The 26,732-nt window shown below is 39.7% G+C and overlaps 1 protein-coding gene across 1 annotated transcript in view; it reads right to left on the reverse strand.

Annotated features, from left to right (window-relative positions):
- LOC122787878 (granzyme-like protein 1) overlaps positions 1-26,732 on the reverse strand; it is a 176,156-nt gene that overhangs the window by 28,285 nt on the left and 121,139 nt on the right. The window contains exon 4 of the mRNA XM_044054795.1: positions 17,727-17,984. Coding sequence (XP_043910730.1) covers positions 17,727-17,984 — 258 coding nt within the window. The remainder of the gene's footprint in view (positions 1-17,726; positions 17,985-26,732) is intronic.

Below are 26,732 nucleotides of genomic sequence, written 5' to 3' on the forward strand. Positions count from 1 at the left end.
TTTAGTGAAGTGGTAATTGATTATTAGACATTAGTTTTAAAGCAAGGGAGTACTTGAGTTGAAGAAATACCTGTTCAACAAAGGTGTTACCCTGAGATAACAAGACAGCCACAGCTGTTGCTTGTAGGCTGGGAAAGGACGTCCTTATGTTTCATGGTAATGTCTGGCATTAAATTATAAGTTCATAGGTTCATAAATGATTACCAAGTTATTGATCTGAAAGGATCTTAAGAAGCCTAGCCTTGCATTCCATTGGTAATTTTTAGCCCTTCTATTTTGCAATACAAATATCCAAAGGCTCTCTGAGCAGGTTTATTTGGGGTAATTGCATGTTTCCCCTACCCATGAGGGCCAGTGGTGCTAAACCAGAGGTGAATTTGTGATTACCTACACATACATTCAAATTACATTTGATTAGAGTAAGAAAAGTGCTCTGCTTTATACAGAGTAGAAGACAGTTCAACACAAGCAGTTTTCTCTGTGATACATACCAGTCCCTCCAGTATGTTCTGTTAAATTTGCAAAAGAGATACAGGTCCCTTGAGCAAGATTTTATGACATCATTGGTTTATGAATGTGAAATAGGTCTGACAGAAAAGGGTCTTTTTAGGCTCTGTACATGAGCAGAGGTCCACTCTCAGTTGTCTGTATGATACTGGGAGAGAAAACAAAACGTTGAGTCAGTCATCATAGTTTTTATAATTTAGGCCCTTGATTTTTAGTGAGGAAAGTGTTGCAGTCATTCCATTTGTGACACGTGTTTGAACAGGTACATACCAAAAGGGGCATTATACTCACTGATCGTCCTGATGAGTGCCGAGTACAATGGAACAACAGCATCTCTGGATCTTGATGCTGTACAGGGGTGGCCGTGTTATTGGACTGCCGGACTGCAGCCCCCCCAGCTGTAAAACAGAAAGAAAAGAAAATAGAAAAGAAGAAAAAAAAAATGATCGCAAATAGCGGACCTTCGCTCATGTGCACTAGCAGCATTTCCGATATCTGAACTGCTGCTGAGACAGTCTGGAGCATGCACAGACTGTCTCAGTAGCAGTCCGGATTAGGAAACATTCAAGAACAGAGATCCCAGAAGTCTATGCAGTTGTAACTGCACAGACTGTCGCTAGAAAGGGATCGGACACGGACTGCAACGTTGGCAGGCTGGGAGTCTCATCGGGGGAAGAACATCTCGCGGGCTGTGGTGAATTTATTGCTCCAACGAAAGTAAGGAAGGATGTAGTGTGCAGGCAGGCTTGTAGTCCTCCAACGACTGTGGATTTAATGCTGCAATGAAGGGATCTACATCTATCCAGGTAGTGTATGTGTGTGTGTGTATATATATAATGCCCCAGGTGCTACATGGTGGTGGGTAGAGAATAAGGCTTGAACCCTGCACCTTGGGCCCAGGTGGCAAGAGCCTGAATTCCCTACCCACCACCATTTGTAAAAATGGTGCAGATTTTTCCCTCATCCTTGTTCTGTTCCTCATAAAATCTGTGGTTTCTGTATTTTTGTGTCCTTACAAAGCCAGTAGTGCATTGGTGCAGTGGTAGCATTGTTGCCTGACAGTTACATGTTCTCTGGTTTGATTCTTGGCTGGGGTGCCTTACCTTCTGTGTGGAGTCTATATGCCCTCCCTGTTTTTGTTTCCTGTAGTGTCCTCCCATCTTACAAAGACATGTGTCTGTCTGGAGTGTTTCTCCCTGGGCCTCTGCTAAAAATTAGCTTTTGTTCCAAGTCAGAGTTTCCTGGTTAATAAATGTTAAAAATACACACATTTGAATATCAGACTTCATATTCTTCAGAAAGTGCATGGTAACACAAAAGCTTTTATTCTAGCAATTTTCTAAGTGTATAAGATGGATATTTGAAAATTGTCCCTATTTTTGGGACTGTATTCCCTCATTATTGGCTTCATCCAGGTTTTGTGCTAAGGTTGAGAGCTATGGTAAAAACTGAATTCACTGAATATGTTTGGGGGCTATATTCCCTCATTACTGGCTTTGTCCAGGTGTTTTTTGCTAATAGGTTGAGAGCTATGGTGAGAACTGAATTCACTGAATGTTTGGGGTCTGTATTCACCAGTTATTGGCTTTGTTCAGGTGTTTTGTGCTAAGAGGTTGACAGCTGTGCTATGGTGAGGACTGAATTCACTAAATGGTAGCCATTTAAGTTTCCGTCTTCCTCTTTCACAAAACAGCTGATTTGGCATAGTGGTTTTGCACATGGTCCCCTGGGTTCAACACGTGGCAGTGAAATGTATGGTGGTAACACAGCATTTTATTCTAGCAACTTTCCAACATTATACAAGCAATGTTTAAAATGTGTCCCTGGTTTTAGACCTTTTGTCCCCCCCAACAAATTTTGGCTTTTTCCAGATTTCTTGGCCTGCAAAGTTCAGAGATACAGCTGAGTGTCGAGTAGATTTTACAAGGAGCTAAGAGCTAGAGGGGAACAAAAGTTTAGTGCTGCTTATGCTAAGTCTGCTTGCATTGTTAATAGCACAACAGGTAGTGTACTTGCTTTTGATGCAGAAGGCTGTGGGTTCTACTCCCACAGTAGGTAGATGCATTGCTGATACTGTACTGTGTTGTAAAGGGGGTGGATGCTGCAGTCCTTTATGGCAAAGATACCTAGTAACTATGAACATGTTATCAGTTTGCTATCCATTTCCTATTGCGGTATTACTAGCTTATCATTTTTTAATGCATGAAGCATAGGCAATTTATTCTTCAAGGGCAACAGGCACTTTATTTGTAGATGAAACAATGGCATATAAAGTTGTTTGCTAGCAGCAACCTCTTTATTAGTTACGGATTTCTTTAATGTGGATTTTACTACTTCAGAGATTGTGCATATTTACTGATATTGGACTATAGAAGGATGAGTAGACTGTTTATGATGGAAATGTTCTGAATTGGGCAGTTTTGTCATTGGTGTATGCATTTTGTTTCATTGTTTACTGGAAAAATGTTCAAAACAATACATTTAAAATGCCCTCTAACAACTGTACTGAAATGTTCAAGGAATATAATTTAATACAGTCAGGAAGGTGTATCAAAGAGCATGTGTATGTTTCATGTTCAAGGGGCCTATGATTTTGGAAACAGCCCAGAGTTAATCTTAACCTGCCACTGGCAAAAATTTATTTTCTTTGAATGTGGGTTTCAATGCTGTTTCAATGCATGTGAGTTTCAAGGGCAGAGATGTTTTAATGCTAAGTCTATTTTCATTGTGAGACTGCATTGCTTTGTTTAACAGATATCTATTAGGGTTTGTGCTGCAAAATGCAAAATAAAACTTTCAAATGAAATCTAAATCATTGCAGAAGTAAAGCAGTATGCACATTACAGTGTTTATGATAAATGTGGCAAAATAACCAAGGAATGGGACATTGGAATGGCTGCAGGGGGGAGGCTCCATTCGACCATGATTTTGTGAGGGGGGGTAGCAAACAGACAGCCCCAGTTGAACTATACCTCTCAGTTGTCCATATGTTTGCAAAATGAATAGATATTTGCTTCTTATTTTTGGTTTGTTCCTCATAAAATGTGTGGTTTTCTAGCAAATTATTTAGGAATGAAGTCACTAAATGATAGACATTGAGTTTCAGACGTCATAACCTTTAGAAAAATGCATGCTAATGCAAGACCTATTATTCTATCAACTGTCTTAAGTTTATACAAGAGCAATTTTTATTAGTGTTTGTATGTTCCCCCAATATATTTGGCCTTGTCCAGATTTCCTGCATTAAGAGGTTGAGAGGTATGTGCAAATCACTTTGTAGAATTAGGAATATCCAAACCTCTCCATTGTCCCCAATTTTGGCTCAAAATGTTGCTTTCCCCTAATAATCCCTCCTCAAAATGGCAATTTTGGAAAACGTGGAGGGTTTACAACTATATATAACTGTAATGATCAAAGTTATAGATTACTTTTATTTCAGAAATGCACGTAGATGCTCTTATTTTGTTAGTTGCTCAAGTTAACAGTGTTAATATTAAAAAGGTGTCTCTTTTTTGACAGGTTTCCAGCTGTATTGTGTGGCAACTTTATATTTTTGTAAAACATTTGGGTCTGTAAAATTGTGGTTTTCTGGCAAATTAGTGGCAAGTCATTAAAGATTGAAAATAATGACAGACATTTGAGTTTCAGATTTCATACCCTTCAGAAAATTCGTACTAATGCAAGACCTACTACTGTTCTATTATCTAAGTTAATACAAGCAATATTTAAAAATTGTCCTTATTTTTGGGCCTGTGTTCCACTTCTAGTTCTATGTATGACTTTGTCCAGATTTCTTGCTCTGAAGTTGAGAGGTATGAGTGTCAGAGCCATCACTGTCAGCCAGAGACATTTCAAATTGTGACATACTTGTTGCACCCCACGCCCCATTGTAGTGCCTCTGGATGTGTCCAAGCAAGGCAAGGAGCAGTTATGCAGTGTAAGTGTGCAGAGTATTCCCCCATCCAAGGTAGACCACAAGTACGACGTGGCTTTTTATCTGTCCTTGATTTTGCAGAATGTTCTGGTTTTCTGTCATATTTTTATACTGTTGATTTATGCTTCTTATTATTCAGGAAATGCATGCTGTCACAGTGCCCTGTTGCTCTGTTTAAGTAGCAATGATTTAATGACCATCAGGTAAGCTTGTCAGAAACTGTAAGATGCAAGTAAGCTTTAATAAGCATACTGTTAAAGAATTACCAGCATTGAAAGCCTTTTCGTTGTTGCCATGCCGAGAATATTTACATAACTATATAATGTATAAACCTTGGGTATTGAAATGCATATGACAGTATTTGTAATAAAAGGACAGGATTACAGTATTTTCAGAAGCTCATTACATTTGTTGGAGACTTGGTCATCTTTTGTTGGAGACTTGCAGTCATCGTTGCAGGCTTACCCGTAAACTCTAAACAGAATGCCAATCTATCATATGTGGTCCATAACTTGTGCAGGAATCCTTTAAGCAATTTATCTTGAGCTTGTTTCTTGTTTGCTGTTCATTTTTTACTTTGATCAGGTCTTCCACATGAAACAAGTAGATAGTTGTGTCAGGCAGCAGGTCTTTTTTGGCTAAGAAACATTTTTACAAGTGGTGGTATCACAGAGATTGCTACTTTCAGCATGTTACTTGGTAATTTTATAAAGCTGAATATAAATTTATAATTAGAACTGCAGTGAAAGGAGTATTGGTTTGAGTTGAGTGCTGCTTGTTTTTTTATACTTGATTTTGACTGGCATTCCAGTAATGTATTTAAAAACTAATTTATTTTTTCATGCCTCACAACCTGTTTCCATCTGGATATTAAGTAAGTTGTCATGTAGCCAATGCATTGAAATATTTTTTTCTTCTACACTTCATTTTGTCTTGATTGGACTCTCGTAATGACTGTTTGGCACCCAGGGCAGCGTATTTAATTAAAGTTCCAGTTGTTGTGGTTTTGAGCATAGCTCCACCCCTTTCTAGTTGACCACACCCCTTCCCATTGGCCCCACCTATTCAGATGTCTCCTGCAGTCCTCCTTTAATTTGAAGTCACCATCCGCCACTGATGCTGTATATTTACATATAAGCAGTGTGATGAAAAAGAACTTCCTCAAAATTGTGGCTGCATGGTGACAGTGAATTGATGACACAGGTCCCCAGATCTTTAACTATGGGATCAATTTTTATGGAGTTACTGTCAAAATTATATTGACAAAGGGAGTCATACTTGCGAAGTAAACGAAAATCTCTGCTCTTAATTTTTAAGTTTGTAGTACTACATTTGAATATGATCAAAATGGCACACCTCTAACAATGAAACTATGAAGAGATACAGCACTGAGATATCCAAATATGTAAAGCAAAATAACTTGCAAGAAATATATTAATAGTTCAAGAAGAATGTGAGCTTTTGTGTACTTTCTTCTTTTTAGAAGTAAAAGACATTTAATTTTTTAAAATTTGAATAGCTGTACATGTAAACCCTCTCAACAGAAGAAAGCATTTGTAATAAATTTACAACAAAAGTCAGTAACATGAGATTTGTGTCAGTTATTCAAATATTATGAAAGCCTGACTCATTTGCATTAACCTTCCATTCCGCATTTGATACACCTCCTGCTTGAAAATGGGATTATGGATAGAATATAATTTCTGGATGCACATTTACCTCTGAAACATCATTATTTGTCAACTACAACACTTGGCACTCAATTCAGAATTTGTTCCTCATGCAAACCCTCTTAGTAGTTTTGGATTATGTTTGGTCATCTCTAATTGTCACATTGATTGCAGATTTCTCTGTTGGAAAAATATTAGCTGCATTGAACAGTTTGCCATGTGTTTCAGTAATTTTGCTTTCTTATTGATGATTAATTTATGGTCATAAGCCATCTGTATAATTTCACCAATTATTTTATCAAATACTAATAATTGGACATTAAACAAGATCAATGGTCTCATCAATTTGATTATGAAAAAAATGTATCCTTTCTACCAATAATTCCATCAGTTAGAAACACAATGTTTGACAGAGCTTTACCCTTTTTTTTAATTCTGTATCCATTGTCTTGAATTCCATAGCTGATGGGATGGGTAACCAGAAATTCACCCTGGTGTTTCCACCTGTGCCCCTCTTGGACAGGGGCAGTAGGTGCTGATTTTAGTGTCTGCTTGAACCAGACACCCTTGGGAACATGGGTTGAACTTGGTTAGGCTTGTAAGGGCACTGGGACCATTAATCTAGTAACTTCCTATGATCCTATAATCCTATGATAGATCTGTTCTGAGCTCACTATGTATCATTTTCAGTTCAAGGTTCTTTCAAAAGGAAATATGATAGGCTCATACATTTGAACTAAGCTAATGACCACTCATGCCTTTTTAAGCCTAGCCATGTATCCCAAATCTTTGACAGATTCTGCTACTCTTGATAAGTATAAGCAGGAGCTTGGGAGATGAGATATTTACAAGTAGAAGCTTGGGAGATTAACCATATACCAGTTGCCTGTGTCCATTAGAGACTTAGGTGTCAAACTCAGAATCAATTTCCTGTTCCCAATTCAATTGTCCACATAATAATTGAATTGGGTTAGGAAGGAACTCTGAATAACATAGATGGTAAGCCTTTTCCAGAGAAGTGGAAGTCTGAGATGCATACCTCTCTCTCCATCAGGTCCTATTTATATCACACACAAAGTTTAAACCTTATGGATAATTCTGGTGGTTTATTTTGCAAATATGTAGGTAGCCCATTAGGGTGAGGGTCTGAAAATGCCCTGTATGCAAGGCATAGATCTCACCCAACAGCCTGTTGGAGACAGAATACAAGGATAAAGCTTTAAGGTGGTCTGCCTAGGACATGTTATTTTTGCCTTATACTTTTATTAAAGAACCTCTGTGGACATTAAAGCTGTTGGGTGTGTCTGATTTGGTACATAACAAATGGGGAATTATACTGAATGGTATGTCTGATGAATTCTGAATACAACTGAACAATGACCTCCTTGGATGTAGATACCACACATTTGTTTATAAGTTGCATAACATAGACTGATTTCCTCACTACTGTAAACACATGACGATCAAAGACTTGATTGCTGTCTATTTGTGTCCCTAAGTCCCCGACTACTGGGTCGACCCTTAGGGATGTGTTGTCTATATGATAGTTACCCAGGGCAGATGACTTCCCAAAGGATACTGTTATGCATTTCTTGGAATTTAGGTTTAGTCCATGACTGTGATAGAAGTTATTTGTTTCTGGCAGTCCTTCCTGGAGAACATTAGTGCCAGTGGAGGACAGTTGTCTGCAGATTTGGTTAGCCAGATGCTCTTGTCATTGGCATTGACTTCAGGGAAGAAAATTGCAAAAATGAGTGGTCCCAGCACTGATCCCCAAGGGAGTATGGCCTCTTTGTAGAGATGAATTCCTCAATTCTAACTTCCTGGATCCTGTCTGTGAGCCAGCTTGCTATCCACTGAATGTCATAAGGGTCTCTACCTAACCTCTTGAGTTTGTCAACAATGCTTAAGTGGAGTATTCCAAATGCCTTGGTTAAGCCAGGGTAGGCAGTGTGAATCATTTTTTCATCATTCATTGATTTGGTGACCTTCTCAAAGAAGTCCACCAGGTTGAGTAGGCGTGACCTGCCCTTGCTGAAACCAAACTGGATTGGGTCCAGTGTCTGGAGGTTTCCTGTGTCATTATTGATCATTGCCATGATAATTATTTTAATGGCTTTGTGTATGAAATTAGAGAGACTTATGGGTTTGTAGTTTCCAGAGCCTATAGATGGTCCACCTTTGTTCAGAGGGATGACTGTTGCTGTTCTTTATTCATTATGCACAAAGCCTGTTGTGAGGCTATAGTTAAATAATGATTCTAGAAGACATGAGGGGTCATGTTTCATGCTATTAAGAAACCATTATTTGATACCAATTCCCTTAATTTCATATATTGTAAGTGGAATGAATAATAAATTATTGTCTAGATCTGTGCAGCCACAAATATGAAATCTTTAACTTTGTAACATAAGTCACGGGCATTATATGAAATATTTAATCACTCAAAAGAGCCTTGGCAATTGTTAGTTATTAGCTCCTGCAGTCTGACAATAGTTTTTAGTGAAGCAATACAGTGGTACAGAACAAAGCCCATTTGAAATATGTCTCTTACACTTCCACTTTCCTTGGGATAATTCTTATTATCACTTCGTTAAAATTCAGTTTATGAATGAAAAAATACACCTTTAATGAATTTAGGTCTTTTGTTGGTGAAAAAATATAAGTTCTAATGAATTCAGGCAAAGTGGAATTAATGTCTTCTATTTCAAATATTTTTAGTCTCCTTAAAATTCACCGTATAATACATTTCCCCTCATTACTGACAACTGAAATTCATCCACACTCTATATTTCCATTGCATTGTTTATAACATATTTACCAGGCTGTGGAATGGTGACTCATCACTGGGACAAAACAGAAATTCCTTAAGATTCCAAGACAAGAATAGTTTTTTCCTACATGTATTTCATTGAATTGTACTTCTTTAACACCTGTAATTGCTAATCTACTACATTTTGCAGGGTTATAAAGCTTTTTTTTACTGTTTCACTGCATTTGCATACTGCGTTATACTGTTTTAATTGTCTTTTTCATTGCTAGATAGTGTTTCATTACTGTAATTAAATTTTAATGAATTACTTAACTGTAAACTGCTTTTTCATACTGACAGTTGTATTTTCTGTTTGTGAGTGCTCTATCTGTCCTTTTCTGTGCATTTTTTGTGAGGTTTCTATGTTCTAGTCAAGTATCATATAATTGATTTGTTTGCAGATAAAAGCAGTCTCCTTGCTCCTTTCTCTGTTTAAAACTTTCATTTACTAGCTGGAGCTAGTAGCTGCAATAGTGTTCATTACTGTAATTGCATTTTTACTGATTAATAAATTGTAAACTGCTTTTTCATACTGAGACTTGTATTTTCTGTTTGTGATTGCTCTATCTGTGCTTTTCTGTGCATTTATTGTGAGGTTTCTCTGTTCTACTCTGGTAACATAATCAGGATAGAGGCCTGCTGTTATCCCGGCCTGGTAGTTTTGTTGAGCTTCCTGTGTTTCTGGCAGACATATTCTGCTAACAGTGTCTTGTTTTTTTTTTATTGAGAGTAACAGAATTTTCTGACCTTCTCTAGCATGAGTGATTGGTTGTAAGAGAAAGGGCTAGCAGGACTGAGTAGTAATTCAAGTTTCTAGATTCTTTTATCCTTTCTGGTATATAAACCCTGTGTCTGCAGTGGGCTGTGCTTGTATTTACCAGGCTGTGGAATGGCGATTCATCACTGGGACAAAGCAGAAATTCCTTAAGATTCCAAGAGCAGAATAAGTTATTTCTTACATTTATTTCATTGAATTTCACTTCTTTAATACTTATAAATGTGCTATACAGCTAATCTACTACATTTTGCACTGTTATAAAGCTTTTTTTACTGTTTCACTGCATTTGTGTACTGTTTTACTGTTTTAACTGCTAGTGTCTCATTACTGTAATTACATTTTTACTGCATTACTTAATTGCAAACTGCTTTTTCATACTGAGAGTTGTATTTTCTGTTTGTGAGTGCTCTAGCTGTGCTTTTCTGTGCATTTTTTGTGAGGCTTCTGTGCTCTAATCAGGTATCATATAACTGATTTGTTTGCAGTTAAAAGCATTCTCTAGTTTCTCCTTGCTCCTTTGTCTGTTTAAACTTTCATTTAGTGGCTGGAGCTAGTAGCTGTAATAGTGTTCATTACTGTAATTGCATTTTTACTGAATTACTAAACTGTAAACTGCTTTGCTTTCATACTGAGACTTGTATTTTCTGTTTGTGAGTGCTCTATCTGTGCTTTTCTGTGCATTTATTGTGAGGTTTCTGTGTTCTAGTCTGGTAGCATAATCTGGATAGAGGCCTGCTGTTATCCAGGCCTGGTAGTTTTGTTGAGTTTCCTGTGTTTCTGGCAGACATCTTCTGCTGATAGTGTCTTGTCTTCTTTGTTATTGAGAGTAACAGAATTTCCTGACCTTGTCTAGCACGAGTGATTGGTTGTAAAATAAGGGGCTAGCAGAACTGGGTAGTAATTTGAGCTGCTAGATTCTTCCATCCTTTCTGGTATATAACCCCTGTGTCTGCATGGGGCTGTGCTTGTATTTACCTGGCTGTGGGATGGTGATTCCTCACTGGGATGAAGCAGAAATTCCTTAAGATTCCAAGAGCAGAGTAAGTTATTTCTTACATTTATTTCATGGAATTGCACTTCTTTAACACTCATAATTATGCTATGCAGCTTATCTGCTACTATTCTCAGTGGCTTTGCAGTTGCCCACACATACTGTAAATTTGATCTGGGACAGTCCTCCCAGTCTAGTGTGATTATTTCATTCTGCCTAATACAGAGAGAGCATTTGAGAAGGCCAACCCACTTAGGTTCTTAACCTTGAATTATCTTCTGTTCCTGCTGTCTCCGTTTCCACTGTACTAAAAAAAAATTTCTAGCATCTTCTTGTGTTCTGACTAAGTGTGCTTCCCTGCTGATACATATACTTTTTGGCACTTTTTAACTGTTCAGATTTGAATAAAACAATAATTGAATTCAGTTCAGAATACAGTTTGAATAAATTGCATTTATTTAAACTGCATTTGCTCTAATATTGCTACACACTTGTGTGCTAGCATGCACTGCATTTGAATTGTTTTTAGTGCTGTTTTAGCTGCTTTTCTGTAAAAAAAATAAATTCTAAGCTTGTTTCTTGCCTTACCTGTAACTAGTTTAATCCAGATACAGATTTGCTGTATCAAGGACTTTTTGTAAGATTCTGAGCCCCCCAAGCCTTTCTGTGTTGGAGAGAAGCCATCTAGCATGTAAGTGGGAGTAGAAATCACTAGGTAGGTTATTTATCACAAAAGGAGGGGTGTCTGGGCCAGAAATTGTAGTTATTGCCCATCTGGGCAGTTTTTCCATCTCTCTCAACTTTTCTGGTTTAAAAGCCCATGTTTGAGCTTGTTTTCCACTTTTCCTGTAACTAGTCTAGTCCAGATACAGATTTGCTGTATCCAAGATAGTTTAAAAGTTTCTGAGCCCCCCCCCAATCCTTTCTGTGTTGGAGGGAAGCCTTCTAGCTTATCAGTGGGAGTGGTAGGCACTAGGTAGCCTGTCTACCACAAGAAGAGTGGTTTCTGGCCTAGAAATTGTAGTTTATTTGCTATCTGGGCAGTTTGTCCATCTCTTTCAACTTTCTGGTTTAAAAGCCCATATTTGCACTTTTCCCACCTTTCCTTTAACTAGTCTAGTCCAGATAAAGATTTGCTGAATCCAGGACTGTATGTAAGCTTTTGAGTCCCCCAATCCTTTCTGTGTTGTAGGGAAGCCTTCTAGCTTATCAGTGTGAGTGGTAAGCACTAGGCAGCCTACCTACCACAAGAGGAGTGGTTTCTGGCTCAGAAATTGAAGTTTATTAGCGATTTGGGCAGTTTGTCCATCTCTTTCAACTTTCTGGTTTAAAAGCCCACATTTGCACTTGTTTCCCACCTTTCCTGTAACTAGTCTACTCCAGATACAGACTTGCTGTATCCAGGACTGTTTGTAAGCTTCTGAGGGTGCTAAAGTCCGCTCTTCAATTTTTCCTTTAGATCTGCTAGTTCTCTCTTCTCCTGTACTTTTACTAGCTTATTAGTCTAGCACTTTACCAGACTTCTTGTAGAAAATAGTGTAGCACACAAAAGTGCTACCAACACTAAACGTTCTACAAGGAAACAGCTCCAGTACTTATTATTAATGCTCACCCCTCTAGGCATGTGTAAAGGTCAGTTCCCTGTGCTTTCTCCTATTAATCTGGTGAACTTGGGCATCCTGACGCAATGTAGAAACTACCTCATGTACACTGACAACACTCTCCTCTTACCTCCTGACACTCAGACTTGCGAGAGATGCACTTGTATATCCAAACTGAAAGCCATGCACTCTCAAGCCTAGACCAAAATAGCTGGCCAAGAGGAGAAGGTTAACACTTGCACCACACCACATGGAACACACAGCCCTCAAGAACACACACCACCAGCACTGCCTTCACAAAAAAAAAAAAAAAACGCACCCACCTTTGCGGAGGCTCTCAATAAAAATCTATCCAAACAGCAGAGACCTCCAAGGCAGAAATGCACTTGACCACCACAACACTAATCACGAGACACACAACTCTCCTAAGCAGTGTGCCACTCAACCAAAGCCCCTAGGGCAAAACAGCATGCCCGACACACTAGTTATAGGTGACTCGATAGTGTGGCACACTGATGTCCCACTCACTAGGTTGAATAAGGAGAAAGTAACAGTCAGCTGCCTGTCAGGTGTCAGGTTCTGCCACATAACACACTCAGGTCCCTCAACAATAGGTATAAATATGACTCAGTCATTGGACATGTGGGTGTGAGTGATCTGAGATGTACCTCCCTGGACTACATGAAGGGAGACATGGAGGAGCTCTCAAATTATGTAGCCCAGGCAAGTATGACCCTAGCCCTAAGCAGCATCCTACCATCACCCAGAATTACACCACAGTATAAGCAGAAAATGATTAACTTCAACAATTGGCTAAGTTTCTGGTGTCATTCTAAGGGGATCCAGTATCTGTCTGTCTGGGATGATATGATTGACAGACCTCGATGCTTTGCCAGAGTCGGCCTGCATTTGTCACCCCTTAGCTTCCGGACACTGGGTAAGGCTCTTGCCACCTCTATAGTGTCTTTTTTAGGTGGTATTCCAAAGACCAAATTACCACCATAACAGCTACAAACAAATGCAACCTGAGGATCATGCTGCTCAATGCTAGAAGTCTAAATCTCAAAATGCATTCACTCAAAGCACTCCTTAAAATGGAGAACATCGATATTTGTGCTGTAACACACCGTTTGGCCCCAGAACTTGGACCAAAGCTTTAAAGGCAGTGGTGTTTCCATATTCATAAAGGATGCACACACCTCCAGACTGGTAGCCCAACATAATGCATCAGAGATACTTCAGATGCAGCTAACATTGAGTAAGACAGAGATTCAAGTCACAGCCTGCTATAGGACCCCAACCATGTCCCAAGACTCACATTCCACAGCACCCTGGAGAATAATTGGGTCCAACCTAACACACTCATACTGTGTGACTTTAACTACCCCTCCATTAACTGGGAAAAATACTCCTGTACCAGTGAACTTGCCCAATGTTTCCTGGAATTCATTAATTCCAGTGCCTTGGAAGAGCTCGTTCTTACCCCCATTAGAGGTAGCAACATCCTTGACCTGGTCATTACTAACATGGGCAACCATTGCTCTACACCAATAGTCAACTCCTCCCTGGTTAGATCCGACAACAAACTAATCACCTTGGAAATCTACATCCCTCCCAGCCCCCCCATAATTTTGGGTTCCTAAAAACAGAGGTGGCTAACTTCACAGCACCCTTGCAAATGGAGAATATTTGCATGACTGCCAAATCATACACCAATGCACTGTATGAACATGTACACAAATGCATGTATCGCGCCATATCCAATAGAACCAAGACGCTCTCCTCTAGTGGTTCCCTGCCATTAACAAACTCTACAACTGAAGGAGGAAACTGATGCAGAATAAGGTGAAGTCCCAAGACTGGAAAAACTCCCTTATCGGCCTCAACAAATAGTTGGGATCCCTCATCAAATCATCTAAAGCTAGCTATGAAAACAGAATTGCAGCAGATAGTTAACACAACCACAGGGCCTTCTATAGTTATGTAAAGAATCTCCATGGCAATACCCAGATTTGCTCTGAGCTACAGCACAATAGTATCTCCTATACTGAGCCGACAGATTTTGCCAATATACTGGCCGACCAATTCAATGCAAACAACACCCCCCACCGCCCCCAATCAATACCAGCAGCCAGGCACACAAACAGCAAAAAGGTTAAAAAACTGTCCAAGGCCAAGAATACAGCCTTTATATGACATTACATGGCTGTGTTCTACTACTAATGAAGAGTGTGAAATGCAGTACCAGTGTGTGTTTTTTTTCAGTCAGCCTCCTCCTCAGGCTTTGTCCTTACCAAATGGCTCACTACTACAGTCATCCATCTCCACAAAGCCTGATGATATGCAAGCTATAAAACACACACATCATCATGGACCTAAAAAATATAATATAGGAATCTCCAAACTCTGGATCCCACACACAGTTTGGTTTTGTGAAAGGTAGATCATGCCTTCTCAACTCAGTCAACTTCTTTGACTCAGTCACCAGAGCTGTGGATAAAGGCAAGGTGGTTCATACAGCCTACCTTGATCTGGCCAAGGCCTTTGATACCATTCCCCACTCAGGAATCATCAAAAAACTCACTAAGCTAGACATCAACCCCTATATCACTAGGTGGGTCGCAAACTGACTCACAGATAGAACCCGCAGTGTGAAAGTAGCTGACTCCAAGTCAGACTGCTGACTAGTCATGAGTGGAGTCCCACAGGGTTCAGTCCTGGGTCCTCTCCTGTTTTGTATCTACTTCTCTGAAGTCCAGGCCAACACAAAGGGATGCTGGCTGACAAAGTTCACAGACAATTACAAGTTGGGAGCTATTATTAACTCCCCAAGTGATGTTGACATCCTACAGAATGGCCTCACTGAGACCAACGACTGGTGTCAGAACTGTGGCCTAAAGCTCAATGCCAAAAATATGTCATCATCCCCTTTGGGAAAAACCTGGTTCCCATTAATTACCACATCAATAGTAGTCCACTGAACACAGAAGGCATTATAAGAGATCTGGGAACACAGATTGACAACAACCTCTCTTTTGATCATCACATTGCCATTGTGGTCGGAAAGTCCTTCTATGTGGCACATCTCATTACTAAGGGTTTTGCATCCAGGAAGAAAGAGTCATTGTCTCCCTCTACTCTTCCCTCATTAGCCCAATCATCAAGTACAATGCCCCATTTGGCATATACATCACTAGACACCTGCAACAACTGGAGAGGCCACAAAAGTACCTTACAAAGAGGATCATAGACCTTAAACACTTGTCCTGTATGGACAGACTCAAAAAACTTCAACTATTCTGTCTCATATCACCTACTTAGTCTCTACTTGACTTACAAAGCCATGTCTGACCCATCTCTGTTAGAAATGCTACATCTAAAGAAATCACAGTCTCTTACACGCGCTCTAGAGACCTCAACCTCATTACTGCACTCAACCTCATTACTGCAATCAACAGAATGTACTGGAGGGACAGGTTTATAGCCCAGAGTCTGCCCATGCTATGGAACAGACTTCCCATAAATGTCAAGCAGATCACCTCACTGACCCACTTTAAGAGAAATCTTGATGAGTGGATGGGAAATAGAAAATTCACCCTGGGGATAACTCCAGTGGCTCTATTCGACAGAGGCACTGGGAAATAAGGTTGGGTGTCAGGGTAACCCTATGGCTAGGCTTGTAAAGGCCCCAGGGCCATTAGCCTAGTACACACCTATGAGCCTTCTTATTTGTTAAGCACAGACAATGAAATGGCATCCGAAAGATATTTTTTTTGCATATTTTACAAAGATGTAACCAATAACTCAATTTTATTTTTTTATTTTTTTTTTTTTAGAATTGTTAATTTGTCATATTGAATTATTCATTCATTCATTCATTTTCCTTACCTACTTAATTTATCTCAATTTAATGATAAGCTGCAACCTATCCTTGCAAGCAGCAGGTATAAGGCAGGAAGGCAATCCTGAACAGGATGTCAGTTAACCGCACATGTTTTGAAATGTGTTCTTAGTTTCTTTAATTATTAACATATAAGTGGAATGAATAACATATCATTGTCTAGATTTGTGAGATCACAATTAGGGAACCTTTAACTTAACAGAAGTCATGGACATTATGAAATACCTAAATAGAAAAATACTCAGAAGAGCCTTGACAATTGTTAGTTATAAAATGTTGTTAGCTCCTGCAACTTAACTATTTTAGTGAAGCCATACAGAGGTGCAGTTACAGCCTAGTTGAAATATGTGATTATTAGAATGGAGATTAGTATATTACTGTACAAGGAGCATTGTCTTTCTTTAGCTAATGGACTGTCTATTGCTAAATCCCTTTAAATCCTTCATTTTCCAGAATGGTGGTATTACTGGCCTCTGACCTGTTATCAAACCAGTCTTTAGACAAATCACTGACCTTTGTGTGTGTGTGTGTGTGTGTGTGTGTGTGTGTGTGTGTGTGTGTGTGTGTGTGTGTGTGTGTGTGTGTGTGTGAGTGTGCACTTTTATGCATTTGTATGTGTGCTGTTAGAGCTCATATTTGTGATGATTGTGATAATTTTCCTAACACTGTTCAGAAACTGTGAACTATAAGAACACATACACTTCACCAAAATTACTATGGAAAAGAAGACCTAAATGTTGTTAGTTGAAACTGTGATTCCAATAGACATTTGTTTGTTTATTTTAGTCATTCATTCATTTATTCTGAACTGAACAAATATTGCCTATTTTGTTAACCTAACAGTGCACGGATGTAATAAATACATAAAAGGATCCAAGTTAACACACTGTTACTGTAATTCATAAAAGTTACATACAGTACAATCCATATAATACATGTTTGTATTTCATGACAACTAATAATGCAACATACTTATTACTAATGTTAACTAAAATAAATGCATTATTTAGCATAGGCACATCAAGATAACCCTGGTCAATTTATTAAAGCAACAAATAGATTGCATACTACTTATATACATATTCCTATAGACAATGTGAATGCCTTGTGCAATCAAGTCTCCATGACACTTCCATAAAGAACATTCAAAAACTGTGCAATGCACCGTTTTTATTAAATGTGGAGTGTGTTGTAGAAAGGTCACCTAATGGTAAATGCTTTTCATGTATTTTAGATGAGCCTTATCATTTAACATGAACTCAGCACAAATAATATGGCTTGGTGTTTTTTGTTGCAAAATATTATGCAGCCATGTGTATACATATCAGTAATCTGAGTCTTTTACGTTGTATCATTGTATTAGGCAGCTAAGTGACTGTCTGTACAACAGTCAACAACAATACACACTTCCCCTAAATCAGATAATAGACATTTGATCAACTGCACCTAGCACTGCTGAATTACCTTTCTGTCCAGCTGCAAGGAAAAATGTGAATTCATCTTATTATGAAAAAAAAGGTTAACTTATTTACCTGTGAGGAATCCTTTCCAGCTTCATTTTCTCCAGCACAAATCATACTGTCTTTTATGACCTTTTCATTATAATATTTCAAACAGTAATGCCTGCTCACGATAGTTACATTAACTTCATACAGGGTGTCAGGAAATGTGGTGTCACCAATCATGCCCCATCCAGCAACATTACACACTTGTCCTGGTTCTGCATTAGAACTGGAAAAGGGAAGTTTAATTATCTTCACATATTTATTCAAAGTCGCCTTTTTATCCAACTGCAAGTGAAAGGGAGAAAATGTTAATGTTCTTTCAAATACTTAGAGATACACATTGTATAACAGAAATTAATTGTAGTATCCAGGACTGCAGGCGAAAATATTTTAGTAAGTCAGCAGTTATGACTGATATTTGCAGTATTTTAGTTTATGCTCAGAGAGTCCTGGTTTATTTCTCTCTCTCTCACACATACACACATACACACACACACACACACACACACACACACACACACACACACACACACACACACACACAAACGCTCTCTTCCTCTCTCTTTCATTCCATCCAATCCTGGCCCCATTCCCCACTTCAGGAATGGGTATAAATAATCAAGGTTTCCCTCTCATACTTCCAGGTTCTAAGGTTGCACTTGTATTTATTTAATTTGTTCGGTAGGTAGATGTGTTGGAATGCCAAAGTCCCTTTTCAGCAATGATATTGTTAAAAAAAAAAAAAAAAGAATCAAATATGAGAAACATACAAACAGTAACATGTAGAAATGGAAACAGAAAGGAACCATAAAATGATCATCATTAAGATGCAGTACAGGAATATGTATTTTATTTTCCTTTCTTCAGTTGCTTGCTGGGTAAAGGTACTCTTCAAGAGAACCTTTCCAGTTGTGAACAAGGCCAAAAATCACAAAATGCCAACAAACATCAATAAAGCTGATAGAAAAGTAATTAACAGAAATAAATTGCATGCATGAAGTTCATTTAAATGTTTCAGAATGCACATCTTCATTTAATATAACAAAGAAAATATCTGTAATTGTCAATTCTTTCATATATTTTTCAGGAAGACAATACTTGCCATCAAGACACAAGGCAAGTCTTTTAAAATGTCATGGTATATAACAGCTGCGCTGTCTCCTTGACTTAAATAACAATGAACTTTGGACACAGGAAGGTTTTGTTAAATGTGCATTGCATTTACAGTCTGCATCTTTTGGTAAGTGAGTTTTTATGGCTTTAGCAAAATTGGAGAACATTGCCATATTTGTTATCTCTGCTGGCAAGGAACTTAATGGCTTGGAATGAAAGATGTGAAATGCTTTTGTGCAGATTTTTAGGGAGCAGCGTGGAATAGGAAATTTCATTAGAGACACAGTAGCTGACATTAGGATTCCAGTGTAATGTTATAAGGACCTTCCAATAGGTGGACAGAGACCTTTGTATAGTGATATGAAATTTAAAGCCCTATTATGGAAAGCACCCAAGTGCCACATTGTCAGGATACAACGCTTTTCCAAGGAAACAGAGTGATGCCATCTTCTAGGAGAGTTGCACTTAAATCTGTTTTCTTTATTTAATCCAGATCAGAGTTTCTAGATGTTGGCTGAAGTGACAGCAGCAATAATAGATTTAGTAAATTTAAGAATAAGAACACCTTTTACAATAATACATCTGACCTGCACTGACATCATTTTGGATATGTTATGACAAATTTTAGTAAACTGTGAAAATGTGAATTTAAAGTTCTTCGCTCAAGATTTGAAAATTTCAGATTGGAGTCTACCCACAGTCCCAGTATCTCCCTTCTTAGGGATTGAACTGACTGATTTAAAAATTTTGTAAGCGTTTTGGAGTTTCAGAAATAATCTTTTTGAAGCTTATGGCCAAGTCTTCTTGCTTGATTGTTGCATGTACTGGCTAACCAGATGAACATGCCATCTATGCAAACCCCCAGCTGGAAGTGGTAATGACACCGAAACTCACACTAAAGCCCCGTACAATCACTTGCATAGGTGTATAGACTTGGCTGTACCAGAAAGATTCAAAGCCAGACTCCCAAGTAAAAACAAGCCACCATGGTAAACATCCACTATTAACAAATGCAAAAATTGATCTCCAAGAAAACAAAGGTGAGGCCCCCATGATGAAAAAGCAACCTGCTCAGCCTCAACAGGCAAATATGACAACATGCCAAATCCTCTAAGGATAACTTTGAGAAAAACTTAGCAGTCACAGCCAAGGATGACCATAAGGCCTTTTACAGCTATGTACATAGTCTAAAAGGTAGAACCCAAGCATGTGCAGAAATAGTGACCCAACAGTATCACACACACTGACCCCACAAAGATAGCAAACTTGCTAGTGGATAGGTTTGGCAAACAATTCCCTCCATTATCCCCTGCAAACTTATCACAGACTATTCCCCAAACTTCTGCCCTACCCTACATATCTGAAGAGCAGGTCATTAATGCCCTGTCTAAGGCAAAAACACAGCCTCTATGGGAACAGACAACATCCTTGGCTGTCTTCTAAACAGGCTAAAGCATGAACTAGCCTTACCATTAAGTACCCTTTTCAATCACAGCCTTAACCACAGGCTTTGTTCCTGCAGAATGGAGAACAGCAACAGTTATTCTCCTCCACAAAGGTGGCCTATCAACAGACTGGGGGAATTATAGACCCATAAGCCTGACCAGCCTCATCTGTAAGGATAGGGAACATATCATTATGGACCTCATTAACAGACATAAGCAACGCCCAAACCCGGGTTCCAACCAAATTCAGCTTCATCAAGAGCAGATCCTGCCTGTTAAACCTGGTTGATATCTGCAAAAATGTTACCAGGGCCATTGACGAGGGCAAATCTGTGCACACAGTATACCGCGACTTGGCAAAGGCTTTTGACACAATCCCACACTCTGATATTACCAATAAATGTAGCAAAATGAATGTAAACCCCTTTCTTGTAAGATGGGTTGCCAACTGGCTCACAAACCAGACACACACTATCAAAGTGGATGACTCCACAAAATCCAGCAGACCTGTCACCAGCAGGGTGCTAAAAGGGTCAGAGCTGGACCCCCTACTGTTTGGTATATACTTCTCAGAAGTTCAGGCCAAAACTAATTTGCTATGGCTGACCAGGTTTGTGGACAACTGCAGACTATGTGCAATTATTGAATCCCCAAATTATGTCAGTATACTCCAGGTGGGTCTTATGCAGACCAACATCTAGTGCCCTAGTCATGGTGTCAAACTGAATGCAAAGAAGTGCAACATCATTCCCTTCAGCAAAAACAGTGGCCCTTTATATTATCAAATCAACAACAAAAACCTAAGTATCTATGAAGTGGTAAGGGATCCGGGATCACAAGTTGACTGTGGCCTCAGCTTTGATGACGATGTGTCTAGTGTAGTTCAGGAAGACTTTCTAAATAGCAAACTTGATTAGTAAACATATCACCTTGAGAGCAAAGGAGGTTATAATCCCTCTATACTCGGCACTAATCAGGCCAATAATTGAGTATAACATCCTGTTTAGCATGTATCATTCAAAGCAACTACAGCAATTGGAGAGACCTCAAAGGTGTCTAACAAAGATGATCAAGAGACTCCAGCATATGCCTTACACAGACTGACTAAAATCCCTGTCATTATACTCTGTATTATATAGACTTTTTAGGGGAGACTTGTGCCTGGTTTACAGAGTAATCTCAGACCCAGTCCTAATAAATTTGCTGCATATCTGTAAATCAAACAGGACTAGAGCTACCTGTTCCAGGGAACTTAATATGGTCTGCGACTTAAATAGGACATAATGGAGGGGCAGATTTGTCACCCAGTGACTGCTGCGCCTTTGGAATAGGCTATCAATTCATATGAAACAGAGCACCTCTATGATAATGTTAAAAAGTAACTTGGATGAGTGGATGGGGCACTGTAAATTCTTACTGGAGATAGTACCCACAAGCCTCCTGGATATGAGCAGTCATTACTAAATGCAATCCTGGGTATTGACTAGCATATCCATAGTATAACATTGGGATGAAACGACTAGGCTTAAAATGACCTCCCAGTTGATAGTCTAGTAAAAATCTATGATCCTAATGTGGTTATCTGTCAAAGGCACAAGTAAATTATATTAATAAATATTGTACAATGTAGTGCTCTAAATACCAAATGTTCTGATAGCCCATACATGACAAATACCAAATGTTCTGATAGCCCATACATGACAAATAATGAAATGCGACTGACCAGTAACTATTCTGAATATTTCATTTGACATGCAGTTTTCAAATCAGTGCAGGCTGGCTCAGACTATACCATATAGGTCCAGTTCCTCCATTAGTATTTACTAACAGACTGAATCAAATGTTTTTGTTAGATGCTTAAACCATTGGGCTTGCAGGCCACTGCTGTTTTGTTGTAGAGGTTGTGGTCAAAGCTTCTTGGCTTTCAATTTCTTCTGGTTTACACTTGGGCTTTCCAGGAATTTACTTTTTTCTTAAGATAGGTTAGTGGTCTGCACTCTTGTGGAGGAGAGCCTGTTGGTGGCTTATAGTGCATGAATTTCTTTGTGGCTTCTTACTGAAGTTGAATGTTTGCTTAACGAAAGCAATGGTGGCATTTTTTTTGCTGTGGCATAGTGACATATGGATTAGCGAGCTTGCTTTTCTGTGTATTAGCTAAAGTACTAATGACTATGGATAAGTATTCAATTGCATTTATTTAGCTTGGCAGTAACAGTATCTAAGTGTAGCTATCACTGTAAGTCTTTAACTTGTAACTCCTACTTCTCAGACCCAGTGTTATACATTAGCCCTGTTGTGGGCCATTCTTAAGTGTGTATGGGTTCTGGTTAGGTTAATTTCTAAGGGCGGGATTACTGGTTATTCTTAAGTGTATTAGGTCTGTTTTGTTGTGAGGGGCTTGGCTGGGTGGTTGGCTTCTGAGCGGTTTGTTTTCTGGTTATATTTGGGGTGTTGCTCTCTGGAGGGCCCTTCCTGGACAATTTCTTACACCTAAATTTCTGGTAGTTAAGACTGAATGAGGCCTGCTTTATTGAGCTGTGTTTTGTTTTGTTGTTTGTTGCTTGATTGCTCCTAGGTAGCTAATTCCTGCTTTTGCAATTTGGCTTTGGTTGTATGCTTGTTTATTATTTGCTGCTTACTTCTACTTATTTCCATGTTCTTCCATTCATAAAAGTTAGCTCGATGTGATTTGGCTTGATCACTGTTGTTACATTCTTGTTTTTACCTGGCCTTTGCTTTACCTAAGTTTTTATATGTTTCGTGTTGTGTTTAAAATACCTACGCCTCACTCCCACTGGCCTGGGTTTTGCTTTTATAACTTAATTCAATTATGTCCAGTCTAGCAAAATTAAAAGCACCAATCAGCTCTCCTCTCCCGGTCCAGCTCTGGAATCTGAAATTTGAGGAATTATGTGTATTGTCTCAGACAACTTGTCAGCACTCTCCTCCTCCCATTCCATTCCAAGACATTGCAGAACTGCCAACAATATAGGCATCTCAGATCTCCTCCTCTCCTCCTCCCACACCAAACCAAGAATCAAGAAGGAAAAAAACAACGCAGGCTACCTCCAAACTCCACATAACCCTCTCCAGCTCAGGAAACACATAATCACACAAGAGAAAAGTCAGGGGCTCTAAAAAAGAAAACTCAAAGCACACATACTCACCAAGACACAAGACCACAGCTCATCACACAAATAAAAAAACGCAGCCAGCAGCAGCAAATATCTCACCAAAGCCCATCTGCCTCCCCACAGACTAAACAGCAAGCAGACACCACACTCACAATACCTGCGTGAGACACATCGCGGCACACCCCCGTCCACAAAAAAGTCTGAACAAGACTGATACACAAGGACTAACCCAGCCACGAGCAACCCTCTTGCCTACAACACACTGCCGCTCCAGGAAGCAATCACGTCAGAGTCTCAATAGGGCTACAGTCGATGCATCCATACTGAACACTCTGAGGTGAGATCACTCTCGCCATACCTACAAAAACTACTCAGTCAAAGGGCTCACTGGGCATGATGCCCAGCTGAGTACCTCCAAGATGACCATGAAAAGAGACCTGGTCCAACCCTATCTGAGCAGTATGCCAGGCCCGGTGACCCTTTCAACAATTGAAAACTGAGACCATGAAGAATTCAAAAGGTCATTCAAAGACGAGCTGATGACAGCTGTAACAGGTGGCCCGATGCTTCGCTGTCAGCCCGGGATGAATACCTACCTTCAGCTTGGGATAATAACCGACAACTTGCTACCCCCATTTACAAAGGCTCTTTTACACAAGCTCAAATGCAAACCCACCTCCAGTGGTCTCACAGATAGAAGAAGCAACCTTAGATGAGGGCCAATTTAGGAGTCTATGCAAGACCATAGTGACCTCAGGATCCGAAACTAGTAATAACAAACAAAACCTCCTATCAATCAAGTAACAGCAACCAAAACTTCAGAGCTCATTAGCACCCCCGATAAACAGCCAGTATACCTCATACCATCCAGGGCTTTTAAAACTTGGGTTCAACATCCGAGGATACCCCTGCACCCATTTTGGAAAATTAAAAGCAAAAGGTTGAGCAGAAACATTGCATGCAAGACTATCCATGTGCAACTAACAGGTTGCAAAACACGAATTGACAGTACACCTCCCCACTGGTTGAACCTAAGCAGGAACCCCACTCCAGCTCACATTTATACATGGAAAGACCCTCCAAACAAACACTGCCCCCCACTCACAAACCTTAAAACACTGGAAAATACTAGACTCTCTCCCAAACACATAGACTAACCAAAGACCAAACACTCCAAACTTCAAGCCACCATTTCCTTGGACTTCCACTCTCCCTCCTAAGAGAAAGGAATTTATAAACTCAATCACTATGGAACAACTTGCACATGCTCCAAAGAGAGGTATGTCCCACACTGGTGTCATCACTCTGTAAAAATCCTCATCACCGAGATCAGACCATAAGATCCCACCAGAAGTATTCAACCACAAACTCAATCTTCTCCCAAGCAAATTTCCTAAAAAAAACTGAACTTGAGAAAAACAAAGATCAAACCTGGAAAGACTGACCCCTCGTGAAAGAATCCTTTATAACGCATTTGAAAATCACCTTCCTATGGGCAATCTTCATCCAGAATCAGGAATAAAACCAAGATCCCAATCCTCCAAAGGCCGGGCGTCAACTATCACCCAATCACAACCACAAACCAGATCCCAATAGAATAAGGAAAGACTTCCAAAATAGAAAAAAGAAAGAAAAGCTGAGGCATAAACATAAAATATAAAAAGCTAGGAAGAAAAGTAAAAGCAAAAGAGCAAAGCAAAAACGGAAGGTATCACTGACAGGAAACTAAAAAATTGACTACAAAATTTTGTTTAGGAACAGATTCTTTAAAAAATTGCACAGGACACTAAGGATAATTAGTCAGTAGTTCTTTAGTTATGTTGGGATTAGCATTTGCCCAATCCAGACAGTCAAGAATTCGGCCAAAAATGACAAAACTCCACAGACACAGACAACATTCTATCCATGAGTGCTGCCCCTGACATCTCAGATCTCCAGGTAGAGTCGCCCAGATGCTCATGCTCCAGCAGAGTCGCCCTCCACAAAGCGATCCGGGGCGTGTCATGCCTCCTCAAGCAAAACACAGCATCATAAAACAACCGGGTCCCGGCTCAGAGCACCCAAACAACCCAAGTGCCCAAACAAACCTAACTAGCAGTGGTCCCTCCCTTACTACAGGATAGTGCCCAGTGGTGATCTGGAAACTATAAGGAGTGCCTCCTCCAATTCCATGTGAAATTACCTCCCAGCCTCCTGGAAACTATCTGCCTCATAAACTGGAGAATCATCATCTACAAAATAAAGGATCATTGGACCTCATGGACCAACAGATCCTGGACCTACCTGCCCTGCACCTGGATCCTGCGGCTGAAACAGTCACCAAGGCCATGGAAACAGGAAAGGTGGTCTTTGAATGAACACCTGAACCACCATTGACGGGGAAGGTGGTCCCACACAGCCTACCTGACCGCTCGCACCGAAATATTAAATAGCCAAGCTTAAATATGCACCCTACTCACCTACATAAATATAAACCCCTATGCCACTAGATGGATTGCAAATAGGGCTCAAGGACAGAACCCAGGGGGTGCTGGAGCCACTCAGTCACCAAACCAGTTTGTTAGACAGTGTATATCTGAGGGTACAGGCCTTTGCCCACCGGACACTTGGCTGACCAAGTTTTCGTGACTGGGTGGCTGGGCCACGCCAATCGAATGACTGTGCGACCATGTCATCCACGCTCTCCCCACCACGGCACTCATCCTCCTCCAAAACTGGTGCCAGAGCCGCGGCCCGAAGCTAAATGCCAAAAGGGCCTCAGCCAAAAAAAAAATCAAAAACAAAATTGCTTACAAAAAACCACACAGTGTAAACAACCATTAAATACAAGTAAAGTAGTAGGGAAAAGTGGACCCAAGTTGACCACAATCTCTTTGAATACTCTCATTTGATCTCATTAGACAACCACGAAAAAAAAACCATTACCAAAAACCACCTAATCATGACCCTATTCATGATCAAAGTCATCGACGTCAGGGATGCCATCTCTCCTCTTTTCTCATTCCTCATCAGGCCCATGGTGAGTACAATACCCAGACACCTACCTTATACAGACTAGCAACTGGAAAAAGACCAGAGGAACAAAGACCAAGAGGATCAAAGGGCTCAAAACAGATGCCATATGCTGCCTGTTAAAAAAAACTCTCTACTCAGTGGCATACCGCCCACCAATTCAGAGTAGCGACCTGGCAGCGATATAAAAATTATCCCGCATGCCGCAACATATGCACTCAGAAATAAAATGATAATCTGCGAACAGGCGCTCGAGAGACTTGAACCTCAACAAATAGGAAAATAAATAGGACATGTGCTGGAGAGGGATTCATAACCCCCTTCACTCT

The sequence above is a fragment of the Protopterus annectens genome, chromosome 13.part0, assembly GCF_019279795.1.
Source record: "Protopterus annectens isolate FY-2018-M chromosome 13.part0, PAN1.0, whole genome shotgun sequence".
In the NCBI taxonomy this organism is placed as follows: Eukaryota; Metazoa; Chordata; order Ceratodontiformes; family Protopteridae; genus Protopterus; species Protopterus annectens.